The following is a 12,555-nucleotide window of genomic DNA, read 5'->3' on the forward strand; positions in this document are numbered from 1 at the left end:
ATATGTGTGTGTATATGTGTATACTGTATGTATGTATATACAAAATACATACAAACAATTTGGCGTATACTTGAAAGATTGAATTGCAAAAACTAATGAGAACCTCTACATGTTAAACACAAATGAACAAGTTATTCACGTACATATGTATGTGTGTACACACATACATGCACTCATGCATGAACACACGTTGACATTTGCATACTGAAGACATGTCACTATGTAAAAATGACCAGTTGATTAATTGCTGGGCGACCACATCATCAACATATGCACCTTCCAAAAGACTCAAACTGATATTATCATTCTTTTGTAAAGGACACCCAGTCAGCCTGGTTTGAAGCTCATTAGCCTTTATGTTAAGGTCAATCTGCAGTTTTATTTTTGTTTTCATAAAACAGAGCCTATTAGCACTATATTCTGATGGGCCATTTCTCTGATTGTTTTTATAATTTTGTGTAATTCCAGTTTTAACTATTAATTGTAATCATAATTTGGTCATATATGTGAGACCTAAATAGGAGGAGATGTAAGTATGACACCCGATGTGTGCCGGGCTTCAGGAAGCAGAACTCAATAAGGATTGGTTGGTCCGTTACTCAATGATAATGTTGGAGGTAAAACTAGCTGACCAGCGCCAACAACCTGAACCTGCACTGGCAAAGTGGCCCCCAACATGGATGTATGGATCAATACAGAGTGCAATGACTCAAATTCTTAATAAGACAATGAAGGATTAACTGTCAATTTCTGATCTGAGTATTACCGGTAACCGGTTGTAACAGTTGCCGGACCCAGAAGGCTTTTCCTCTTTGCTCATAACAGAATAGTGTTAAATGTAAGGCTGGAATATATAAGAAAATATATTTATATCACATGCATACAATGCCTCATATCTTATTATCTTACAAATTCACAGACACACAGACACACACACACACACACACACACACACACACACACACACACACACACGCACGCACACACACACAAACACGTAAACTGTTATATGTATATGTAACTGTTATACTGTTATATGTAAAATGTTCCAACCACACCTTCCACCCGTCCAAGGAGGACAAGTCACCAAGCAGGTTGTGTTGAGTTTTATGAGAGCCAACAACAATTATTCTTACTTCTTTATCACTTGTTAATTACTTCTTTGAATTCTATTGATACTTTTTAGATTTTAATATTTGCCATAGTATGCTACAATGTGCAAGATTTTTATTGTTTGAAATGTGAGATACATTATTGTGGGTAGACACTAATCAGAAGGTTAGAGGGACCTTGGTTCAGAGATTGGAGAGATCCCATTGTCAGGTTTTTCCAGTGGGCGTGGTTCTTTCTGGTCAGTCACAGCCAAACTCCACGACAACACGACACTTTCAACCTCTAAGAACATTAAAGCATGCTTGGATGGGCTTTGGAGAGGGAGAACACCAGAAAGTACCAGAAAATAGTTTAAAGGGGACATATTATACCACCAGGTGTGAGTGTGATTATTTTCGAAACGGCTTGTAAGGGCTAATCACACTCCCACCTGGTGGTATAATATGTCCCCTTTAAAAAAATAGATTATTAGAAGTTAAGAATTAGAAAATGAGAAGCCCGCAAAGTCAAGCCAGTCGGTGGGTCACTGTACATGCGAAAAAAAATTGCTCTGGGCCCCGTTTCCCGGAAGCATCGTAAGTGGATCGTGAAGTGCGTCCTACGAGCATCGTATAGTTTTCACACCGTTTCCCGAAAGCATCGTTGGTAACGAACGTCGTGAAAATGCTCGTAGCTAACGAGGACTCCAGGGGTACTCGTAGGATGCTACGAGCATCGTTAGCCTACTATAGCTTAAGTGGCACAAGCGGACATTCCGTGTTTTGGATGCGTTTTATTAAAGCACATACCACAAAGATACCGCAAAGATAGAGACATGTTAGAGGTCAACAACAACATAATTTATTGCTGCATTTAAAAATACATCAATCAAATCAAATACATCACCGATCAAACGCCACGTCACAAGGCATATAATAAAATCAAATGATTCCATTGGTCTTGTGTGGGAGGTCGGTTTCAAGCCGCACTTGCTGTCTCCCTCTGATTTTAATTCAACCATCATGGTTAAAATGTCCTCATATTGATGACAGAAGTCGCTACTGTAGAAATGCATCATGCTGAGAATTTCTGCAGGCGGTTTTGGTTGCGATTGTTTGCATTAAGCACTGTAGGCGCTTCGGTGAGGCTGTGATGAAGTTCACTATTTATTGGACCCTGTCTAGACAGTAACGAACATCCCTGACCATAGTTAATCGATTGTGTTTGTAGTCTACACTCAGACATGAACTCATTATTGCATGCGGGTGTCTTCATTTATAAAAAAATTAAAACATTCGGGAGTATGCAATAATGCAAATTATTCTAAAGAGGTCAGAGACTCCGTGCGCAGCCCAGCCTTCCCCAGTGAACCAAGAAAGCCCGTGCCGTGACGACCAGGGGGTGACCCCCTCGGTTATACACAGGAAACTTGAGATAAGGTGAAATCACCGGGCGTGCCAAGCAGCGACCGAACAGGCTCGGCAGTTTAAAAAGACCTATAGCCTGCTTCATCCTGCCCAACAATATGGGAAGGATCTAGACCAAGCTCTCCTAATAAGGTCAGCAATAGCCGTGTGTCAATGCCTAGCCTCTGCGTTTGAATGATAATGAATGAATGGAACATTGCATTTTTAATGTCTACAAATATTCTAGACTAGAGAATGCGCACCAATCAATGAAACCTTATGCAGAATCAAATAAAGCCAGCTCTCTTTGCTGCGCAAAGCATGCTTCAGAAATCAGCACATTGAGAGAAATGTAGTTGTCACATAAGCTATTTTGGATTTTTGTAATATGGAATTATTTCAGTGGGGGAAGTGTCGTGAAAAAATGGATGCACACTGCGTTTAGGATTAGGACTGATATAGCATATGTCGGCCTAGGTCTAATCAATTGTGTTTTAATATCTTTAGCATTCATATTATTGCAGTCTATTCTTTTCATAGGCTATTCTGCTGTTGGCCTTGATGGGGAGATATTTTAACGCTTATTTTAACCCCATTTTCCTGCGACATTCCTGTCTCCCCCTCCTACATAGCCCGTTTCAGCACCGTTTCAGGTGACAGTTACGATCCTACGAATGTCGTGAGTGCAGTGAACGCGCGTTCATGTTAAGTGGAGTTTCGGAAAACGCTCCAAAGAAGTTCACGATGGTTTGCAAGATCCATCGTGAGAATGATCGTACGTGCGAAGATCCATCTTTATCGGGAAACGAGGCCCAGGTCTATTCGGTCATCATTGGTTATCTCGCCAATGGAAAAGTGCTTAAGTGTCAGAATAACTTGGACATCTGGTTCCTTCCTTGGTATTTACACACAAATTATAAAACTGGTTACTATACTATGTGAATGGTTATACCCTGCTACCGATGAGTTTTGTCACCGGATGAATGATTCAAGTTCTGCTTTTTTGCGAATGCAGCTTTATTTTTAAACCATCCATACAATGAAAAATGAAAAGCTACTTTTTTTCTTTTAAGAAATGAACATACCCTACATAATGTATTTTCCTCAAAACATGGTGCTTACTATTGATTTATTTTCCGCTGTTTGTGCAAACACATGATCAAGGGTTAAAGTTATTTATTATTGAAGACCAAACCATGTAAAGTGCTTTTGACCATATACGATGGCCTACCTTACAAATGAAATCATGTATTTTGAGCAGCAGGAGCCCTCATTTTTGGCATAATCTTTGTGCTTGTTTAAGGTTTAACATGTGAGCAATCAAAAGCACTATTCATTGTGACCAATGTTTATTAGGTGAGTGCTGCATGCAGCTTAACTATTGTTCTTCATAAGTTGTATTCATTCTTTCTTTCCTTCTTTCTTTCTTTGGGACCATTTTCTTCAACTTTTTTAAGATATTCTCATTTTAAAATATATTTATTTTTAAATGGAAGTAAATTCTCTGACACTTCAACTACTTAAGACAGAAGTGACTTTATTGAGGGTTGCTTTATTTTTGCTCATGTACAACCAAACATACATTTTCTGTGGCTGTATCCCTGCACACGGAGCGCACATGTGTGTGTGTGTGTGTGTGTGTGTGTGTGTGTGTGTGTGTGTGTGTGTGTGTGTGTGTGTGTGTGTGTGTGTGTGTGTGTTTGTAACTCAAAAGTTATGGAGTCAAGATGCCAGGTGTTTATTGTGCTCACCATTGGTCTTTTACATGCTTAATTTGTGTGCTGTGTATTAATGCAATCTCATTGAAGAAACATTTTTTGCTGCTGTTAGTTTATTCTTTACACAGAACTTTACACGTGACTTTACTAAAACATATTTTCAACCTCACTTTGCACTACAGCACTCACCACATTTTCTGCAGGAAATGCAATTTCTAGTGTTGATTCGTCTTTTCATTGTAATATACTGGAAATATAGGGGGGGAAGATAAGTTTATGCTAATAGACAACGGGAGTGGGAGAAACATGAGGTGTGTCCCGTTTCAAGGCCTGTAGTATAGAGCGTTGCGACTGGCCAAGCGCATGTTGGGGGAAGCCACACAATGGGGGAAATAATGGTGTGATCTAGATGCCTCGGAAACCAGCCTTCTGAGTTGCAATTTCCGGTCTCGGAGCACTTATAGGGTTCCCGTTCGTCTTTGCGATTGTGTCAGGAAATTGGCTAGTCGTTGTATATTGTTAGCTACATTAGCCTCTTTAGCAAACCAGCTTGAAAACAAACAACACAACTTTACATTGTATTGCGCGCACAGCAAAACCGTGCAATGCATACGTTGGTGACCGGAATAAAGTAGCAATGTAATGAAGTGTGTAAGAGCATTTAAAATCAACATTAAAATGACCAACGCTGTACAAAAACACTGTGCGGCTCGACTTTGGAAGAACAGCTTTTGTCCTTAATGGACGTACTTGTGAAAGCGGCCGTATCTGAAATCTGCCAACTATTCTCGGAAGGCTCGACTACCCTTCGCTAACAAATAACTCAGAGCCTGAACGAAAATTATTGGACAAAGTTATAATAATAATGATTAAAAATGAACATTGAATAATTATTTATATCGGAGAGGCAGGCTACCAACACATGCCCAAAACAGTCAATGTTGTTGTAGCTATATTAGCCAAGCATTGTTGTTATCATTTAGCTTCTACGCCCGGATATGTAGCAAGCACCTAGCCTTTAGCCATATAAACGGGGTCCCCACAGGCAAACGCCTGATTTATAACAATCATATTTCCAATCCATTAATAATCTTAGCGCAAGTGTAACAAGAAATACAGAACCGTAGGGCCTATAAGCCTGAGTTTGTTTTTCTAGGTATTGACGTTGTTTAGGCTCTGCGACGTCTACAATGGTAAGCCAAAGCTACCTTGGGTTGTCGCTAAATAGCTACCTTGGGTTATCACTAAATAGCCGCCTTTGGTTATCGCTAAATAGCTACCTTGGGTTATCGCTAAATATCCACCTTGGGCAAGAACGTCCTCAAGCTCTAGCCTCAACGTCAATGAGACTAATGCTGTGATCCATTTGTATGGTACACCTACCTGTACGAGTCGTAAGGGGTAAACCTCCCAGGAGGAACACCCCCTTTTGATCGGTCTCACTCTGGATTCTGAGAGTAGACCAAGTTCAGTGAGGCTGACCATACAACTCAACAACAAAAATGGCTGTGCCCGTAAAGAGAAATATTTTCTTTGTATTTGTACCATGTTGGTCATTTTAATGTCGCTCTTACACACTTGATTACATTGCTACTTCATCCCGGTCACTAATTAATACATTTCACGGTTTCTAGTCAGCATAGATTATAGGCTGACTGCTAGATTCTATCTGCGCTAAAAAGCCTGGTGCTCTTTTAGAAAGCATCCTGACCAGAGCCCTGATGAAACACGAGTCAAACTTCGGAGTTGCATTTCAAAGATGGAATCAGTCAAGAGCCGAGGAGGGTTTCAAGACAGACGCCACATGAGCTGGTTTATAATTCTCAAACATCAATAAATTCAAAACGTATACATTTTAGCCGATCAGGTTATAGGGAGTGACACGTTGGGCCCTATTTTAATGGTCTGAAACGAAAGTGAGAAAAGCAAAACGTGAGTGGCTTTTTGGGTTGATCTCTGGCACTGTGCTATGATAGCAAGCAAACGACCTGGATCCACTGAAAATGTACTCAATCCGATCTGCGCTAAAAAGCCTGGTCCTCCTTTGGAAGTGCATCATGATCAGAGCCCTGCTAAAGCACGAGAACTACTTATACAGTTTATAGTAGAATGATTTAAACCTTCTACATACATCTCTGATTCCACATATAACTAAAGTATTTCTTAAACAGTTGATAGGAAACAACATATGATCTGGGTTGTGTCTTTATGACCTCCCCACATCCTTAAAAGGGGGAGACATAGCGGTGCCTTCTCAGCTGGAGGAAAAGGAAAAGGCATAATCAACAAATATAAGTTAGAAAGAAAGAATGTCAAAATAGAATTATTCCAATACACATATGTGTACAAAGTACATAATGTGTTGTGGCGACCCCTCCAGGGTCGTACAGGGGTTCCTGGGAGTTAAGTGTTTTCAGTTGATGAAAGGGGTTCTATTTCATCCTTACTGACCGCCAGAGGCGGTGCATTAAGCACTGGATTTATCCGTCTCGCGCATGCGCAGTTCGAGTACCTATACCAACAAGGTCACATGTGACCCTCATGACACCGGATTGGCTATATAGCCCGGTGTCGACAGAGGATCTGTTCCATTCATCTTCTCGCAAAGACGCATGTTGTAGTACCGCTTGCGGATAGCGTATTCGCTTTTTGAAAAGGATCGCGCTCCAGACTGTGTGCAGCCTCGCGACCAAGGGTCGGAGGCGGAGCAACGGGTGAACTCGTCCTCCAGGGGCTGTTGGTCTGTACAGCGCTGAAAGGCTTCCCTTGAGTAGAAGCTTCCAAGTTTTTGTTTAGTTTCAGTCACTTACCGGTGAAGGCAGCGCTCTCGCGTCCTCTCCCGGCAACACTGCTGGGATTATTTTTTCACTACTGGGATTAATTTCGCTACTGATAGCTCCCTTATAGAAACAGCTCGGCTGTGTTCTGGGTTACCAAATTTATTTGGTAAAAGTTTTTCCAGTAAGTCACTTACCGGTGAAGGCAGCGTTCTCGCGTTCTCTCCCTGTAACACTGTTGGGGTTTATTTTTCAGTCACTTACCGGTGAAGGCAGCGCTCTCGCGCCCTCTCCCTGTAACACTTGTTTGTTTATTTTCAGTCACTTACCGGTGAAGGCAGCGCTCTCGCGTCCTCTCCCGAGAACACTGCTGTATATTTGAGTGTGTAATTATTTTTTCAGTCACTTGCTGGTGAAGACTGCGCTCTCGCGTCCTCTCCCGGTAACACTTTCTTGGCTTTTCTTGAATTAGTAGCTCTCTGGTGAAGGCAGTGCTCCCTCTCCCAGTGTTCTGCTGATGGCTCATGTGTGTGGCGCCTGTGTGGCCCTCCTTGAGCCTGACGATGGCCATGATCGCTGCCCCTCTCGCCTCGGCTTCGAGCATTTGAGGGAGGGCCTTACCGAGAGGGCCTGTATGAACTGCGGCTCCATGCCCTTGGCACTCAGGCTGGCTAGGCTCGCAGCGGTGGAACATCCGGCAGCTGTCGACCTACCATCAATGGCGCCACTTCCTCCTGCTCAGCCCGGCAATTCTTGGCGTCGGGGTAGAGCAGGCCCCCCCCCCAGGAAAAGGGCTAGGGACGAGCTAGCATCCAAGGTGGATCGCTTGTCGTCCGATATGGAGAGGATACAGGAACTCCTCCTGACCCTGCAACCTGGGGCAGGTGGCGCGGTGGCTGACATCCGGCCTGACCCTTCCTTGGGGGATGTGCCGGGGACGGACGATGTCCTGTCGCTGGCGGCATCAGCCAACCTCTTCAGTGAGGGTGTCACGGGGGAGGAAGCCTCAAACGCTTTTGGGGAGGCCTCCCGCTCCTCTGCTCAGAGCTCTGGGCACAGCACAGAGGGTAACCCCATCGGGGCCGTCATCCGTACGGCCCTGGCTCGCCTGGGGCTCGATGCTCCTCAGGCAGACTTGGCCCAGCCTAGCACCTTTTTCAGGCGCAGCCCTGCCACAGCCCCTTTCCCTGCCACAGCCCCTTTCTCTGCTCCTTTAAAGGAGCTACACCTCTGCTGGAAGGACGCCAAGGCTCTCCCCCGTCCTTCTTCCAGTGCTCGGGCCTTGGCTGCCATGCGGGATCCAGCGCAGTATGGTTTGGGTTGCATGCCACCCGTTGAGCCCGCCATTGCCTCCCTCATTCTAACCCCCGATCAGGCCTTGCGGCCGGATGCCAGGTGTCCTCGGCCCCAGTGCAGGGTCACAGACGACCTGCTTTCGAAGGCCTATGACGCAGCAGCACGTATGGGGCGGATTGGCAACTCCCTCTCCCACCTAATGCTGGCGCTCTTGACCTCGCTGCAACAAGCTGCAGTTGAGCCGTCTACACAGGACCTGAGCGACGCGTCCCTACAGGCCTTTGCCCTCATGTCCAGGGAATTGGGGCGTGTTATGTCCACCCTGGTCCAGACTCGCCGCCAGGTTTGGTTGGCTCAGTCGCCCCTGACGGAGGCGTGCAGGAAGGCCCTTAGAGCCGTGCCAGTGGTACCGGGGGAGCTGTTTGGGTCAGCTGCCTTGGAGACGCTGGAGCAAGCTGCCCAAGCTAGGCAAACCAACCTGCAGCTGTCGTGTCTTCACAGGAGTGTCTCCGCTCCTGGCAGGCCTAGAGCCCCCCCGGCTGCCCCCCGGGGCCGCTACCAGCCACCACGCTCTTACCCAGCAAGAGATGAGGGCCTACGCAGGTCTCGGCGGTCCGCCCAGCAGCCCGCTGATAGCTTTCGCTCCCCCGCCCGCCCATCGCCCGGGCAGCCTCGGGCCGCGGAGCCTCACCGGTACCCCTCCAGAGCCGACAGAGGCCGGGGGGCCAGGCGCTAGGACCACGGGGCCGGTCGTCGGCTGTTTTTCCCAGCAGCAGATCAGCTATTGGGCTGCCTGTACTATAGACCCCTGGGTGGTTTCCACCTTAACCCGGGGGTACGAATTACAGTTCCGACGCCGGCCCCAGGCCTTCGGCCGGGTCAGGATGACAGTCGTCCGCGACCCGACGAAGGCCGCAGCTCTGGCCCAGGAGCTATCCGCCCTCCTGGCCAAGGGTGCGATCGAGCCAGTGGACCCTCAGTTACAACCCGGGGGGTTCTACTCGGCGTACTTTCTGGTCACCAAGAAAGACGGCGGATTCAGGCCCATTCTAGACCTAAGGGGCCTGAACACGTTTTTAAAAATTTTACCATTTCACATGCTCACCTCTGCGGACACCCTGAGGGTAGTTGCCAGGGGGGAGTGGTTCACGACTATAGACCTAAAGGATGCCTATTTTCATGTGCCGGTTGCGGCACACCACAGGCGGTTCCTGAGGTTTGCCTATCGGGGCAGGCATTACCAATTCAGGGTACTTCCCTTCGGGCTTTCCCTCTCCCCGAGGGTTTTCACCAGGGTTGTGGCGGCAGCCCTCGCACCCCTGCAGACGCAGGGCATGAAGATCCTGCCGTATCTGGACGACTGGCTGGTCTGTGCGCCCTCCAGGTCCCAGGTGGCCCAGGACACGGCCCGCCTGCTGTCGCACGTCGCCCGGCTGGGCTTGACGGTGAATCAAACAAAGAGTTGCCTGGACCCTTCCCAACGGGTTACCTATCTGGGGTTGGTCCTGGACTCGGTCGCCATGAAGGCCTACCTTTCACCTCGACGGGTGAACGACATCCTCCGCCTCCTTCCCCTCTTCAGAGCCGGCAGGAGGCTGCTTTTTATTCATTTTCTTCAGCTTCTGGGCAAGCTGGCAGCTGCTTCAGCTGTGGTGCCTCTGGGCTTACTGTCCCTGCGGCCACTCCAAATGTGGCTGAACAGCCTGCACCTAGATGCCAAGTGGCACAGGCAGAGGAGGGTCAAGGTGACCCTGCAGTGTCTTGTCTCTCTGGCCCCATGGAGAAAGAGAGCGTATCTGGAGGCAGGCGTGCCCATGGGCGCAATCCCGGCACGCCGGGAGTTGGTGACAACCGACGCCTGCCTCTCGGGATGGGGCGCAGTGTGGCAGGGCAGGACTGCGCAGGGACGGTGGTCTGGCCGGGACGTGGCACAACACATCAATGTGCTGGAACTCCGGGCTGTGCAGCTGGCATTAGCCAGCTTTCTGCCCCATTTGACAGGCCGGCATGTCCTGGTCCGGTCGGACAACATGGCCACGGTTTCGCAGGTGAACCACCAGGGGGGCACCAGGTCAGCACGGCTACTCCGGGTATCCCAGAGCCTGTGGACTTGGGCTTCTCCCCGTCTGGCCAGCCTACGGGCAGTCTATTTGCCGGGGGCCCAGAATCGGGCGGCAGACTTCCTCTCCCGACAGAAGCCTCCACCGGGGGAATGGCGGCTTCACCCCGAGGTGGTGGAGTCAATGTGGGGCCTCTTCGGCAGGGCAGAGGTGGACCTCTTTGCCTCGGAGGAGTCGGCGCATTGCCCCCTCTGGTTCTCCTGGGCAGAAGCGTCCAGCCCTTTAGGGCAGGACGCGCTGGCGCACGATTGGCCGGACAGGCCTCTTTATGCCTACCCACCATTGCCTCTGGTTCTGCCGACACTCCAGAGGGTCCTTTTGCAGGGCCACCGGCTCCTTCTGGTGGCCCCTTTTTGGCCGGGGAGGCTCTGGTATCCACTGCTGCTCAGGCTCTGCTGCAGCTCGCCATGGCGCCTCCCCGACAGGAGGGATCTCCTGTCCCAGCTGGGGGGTCAGATCTGGCATCCCGACCCCTCTCGCCTACAGCTCTGGGCTTGGCCACTGCAGGGCCCGACCCACTGCTGAGGGAGTGCACTGCGGCTGTCAGGGGTACTGTTATGAGTGCCAGGGCACCGTCGACCAGGTTGCAGTACGCCAACAAGTGGAAGCTGTTCTCCAACTGGTGTGCGGCTAGGGCCGTGGATCCAGTGCATTGCGCTGTGACCACGGTGCTGGAATTTCTGCAGTCCCTCCTGGATAGTGGCCGCTCGCACTCTACCTTGAGGGTCTATGTCACTGCCATCTCCTCCCTACATGATAGGGTTGACAGCGCCACGGTAGGGTGCCACAGATTAGTGTCCCTCTTTCTTAGAGGGGCTTTGAGGCTGCGTCCCCCTACAGCCATGAGGTCTCCAGCATGGGACCTGCCGCTGGTGCTGGAAGCCTTGTCATCGCCTCCCTTCGAGCCTTTGGGTCAAGGGGGGTTGAAGTGGCTGTCCATGAAGGCTGCCTTTTTAATCGCCATAACCTCTGCCAAGCGGGTCGGGGAGTTGCATGCCCTATCAGTGAGTGATACATGCCTGAGGTGGAACTCTGATGGCTCGGGTGTCACTCTATGGCCGAATGTTGCGTTCCTGCCAAAGGTGCTGCCACGCAATCACCTTAACCAGCCCATCCAGTTAGCACGCTTTGACCCCCCTTCTGGGGAGGGTGGGTCCGAGCTGCTGTGCCCGGTGCGGGCCCTTAGGGTTTATATTTCTGCTACCGCCGGTATTCGCCAGTCGGAGCAGCTTTTTGTTTGCCATGGTGGCCCTAATGGGGGTCGTGCTTTAACAAAGCAGAGGCTGTCCCACTGGATTGTGGAGACCATAACGCACGCCTACGGGGCCAGTGGCCGCCCCCCGCCATCCAGGGTGAGGTGTCACTCAACCAGGAGCGTCTCAACATCATGGGCTGCCCTGAGAGGGGTTCCCCTGGGGACCATCTGTGCCGCGGCGTCATGGGCGTCGCCTAGCACATTCTCCAGGTTCTACCGGGTCAACGTTGCCACTCCCCATCCAATGGGCGTGGTCCTGAGGCCAAGCTCTGCTGTCTCTGGTCAGTAGGGTGAGCGCTTTGATTCTTCATGACGTTGTTGGTATTGGCCATCCAGTGCTTAATGCACCACCTCTGGCGGTCAGTAAGGATGAAATAGAACGCAGAGTTACGTATGTAACTCCGGTTCTATGAATCCTGGATGACCGCCAGAGTTACAGGTCACTCAGAAGTCTCGTGGTTTGCGAGAAGATTCTGGGAACAGATCCTCTGTCGACACCGGGCTATATAGCCAATCCGGTGTCACAAGGGTCACATGTGACCTTGTTGGTATAGGTACTCGAACTGCGCATGCGCGAGACGGATAAATCCAGTGCTTAATGCACCGCCTCTGGCGGTCATCCAGGATTCATAGAACCGGAGTTACATACGTAATTCTGCGTTGGTGCTAGGGGCGTGCTTTTGACGCGCGTAAAACGTGCGCTGCGGCGCTGCGGCGCCGGTGTGTGGAGGCCTTTGCTCGTGTTATCCAACGCGAGTAACGCGGTTGGTGTGGCCGTACCATAACGCGTTTGGTGTGGCCGTAGCGTAAGGTCAACGGTCATGCGGTTCCTCTCGTCAGTCCAAGTAGGCTATTATTAATTATGGAAAAGATCTGCTCAACGTGAGCATT

General features: G+C 49.3%; 1 protein-coding gene across 1 annotated transcript; it reads left to right on the top strand.

Annotated features, from left to right (window-relative positions):
- Positions 1 to 7,510: 7,510 nt before the first annotated feature.
- Positions 7,511 to 11,023, top strand: LOC130378271 (uncharacterized). The gene is made up of 2 exons (XM_056585099.1): positions 7,511 to 8,757; positions 8,852 to 11,023. The coding sequence occupies exons 1-2, from the start codon at positions 7,511 to 7,513 to the stop codon at positions 10,932 to 10,934; spliced, it is 3,330 nt and encodes a 1,109-aa protein (XP_056441074.1). The 3' UTR covers positions 10,935 to 11,023.
- The last annotated feature ends 1,532 nt before the right edge of the window (positions 11,024 to 12,555 follow it).

The sequence above is a fragment of the Gadus chalcogrammus genome, chromosome 3 (genome assembly GCF_026213295.1).
Source record: "Gadus chalcogrammus isolate NIFS_2021 chromosome 3, NIFS_Gcha_1.0, whole genome shotgun sequence".
NCBI classification, from domain to species: Eukaryota; Metazoa; Chordata; class Actinopteri; order Gadiformes; family Gadidae; genus Gadus; species Gadus chalcogrammus.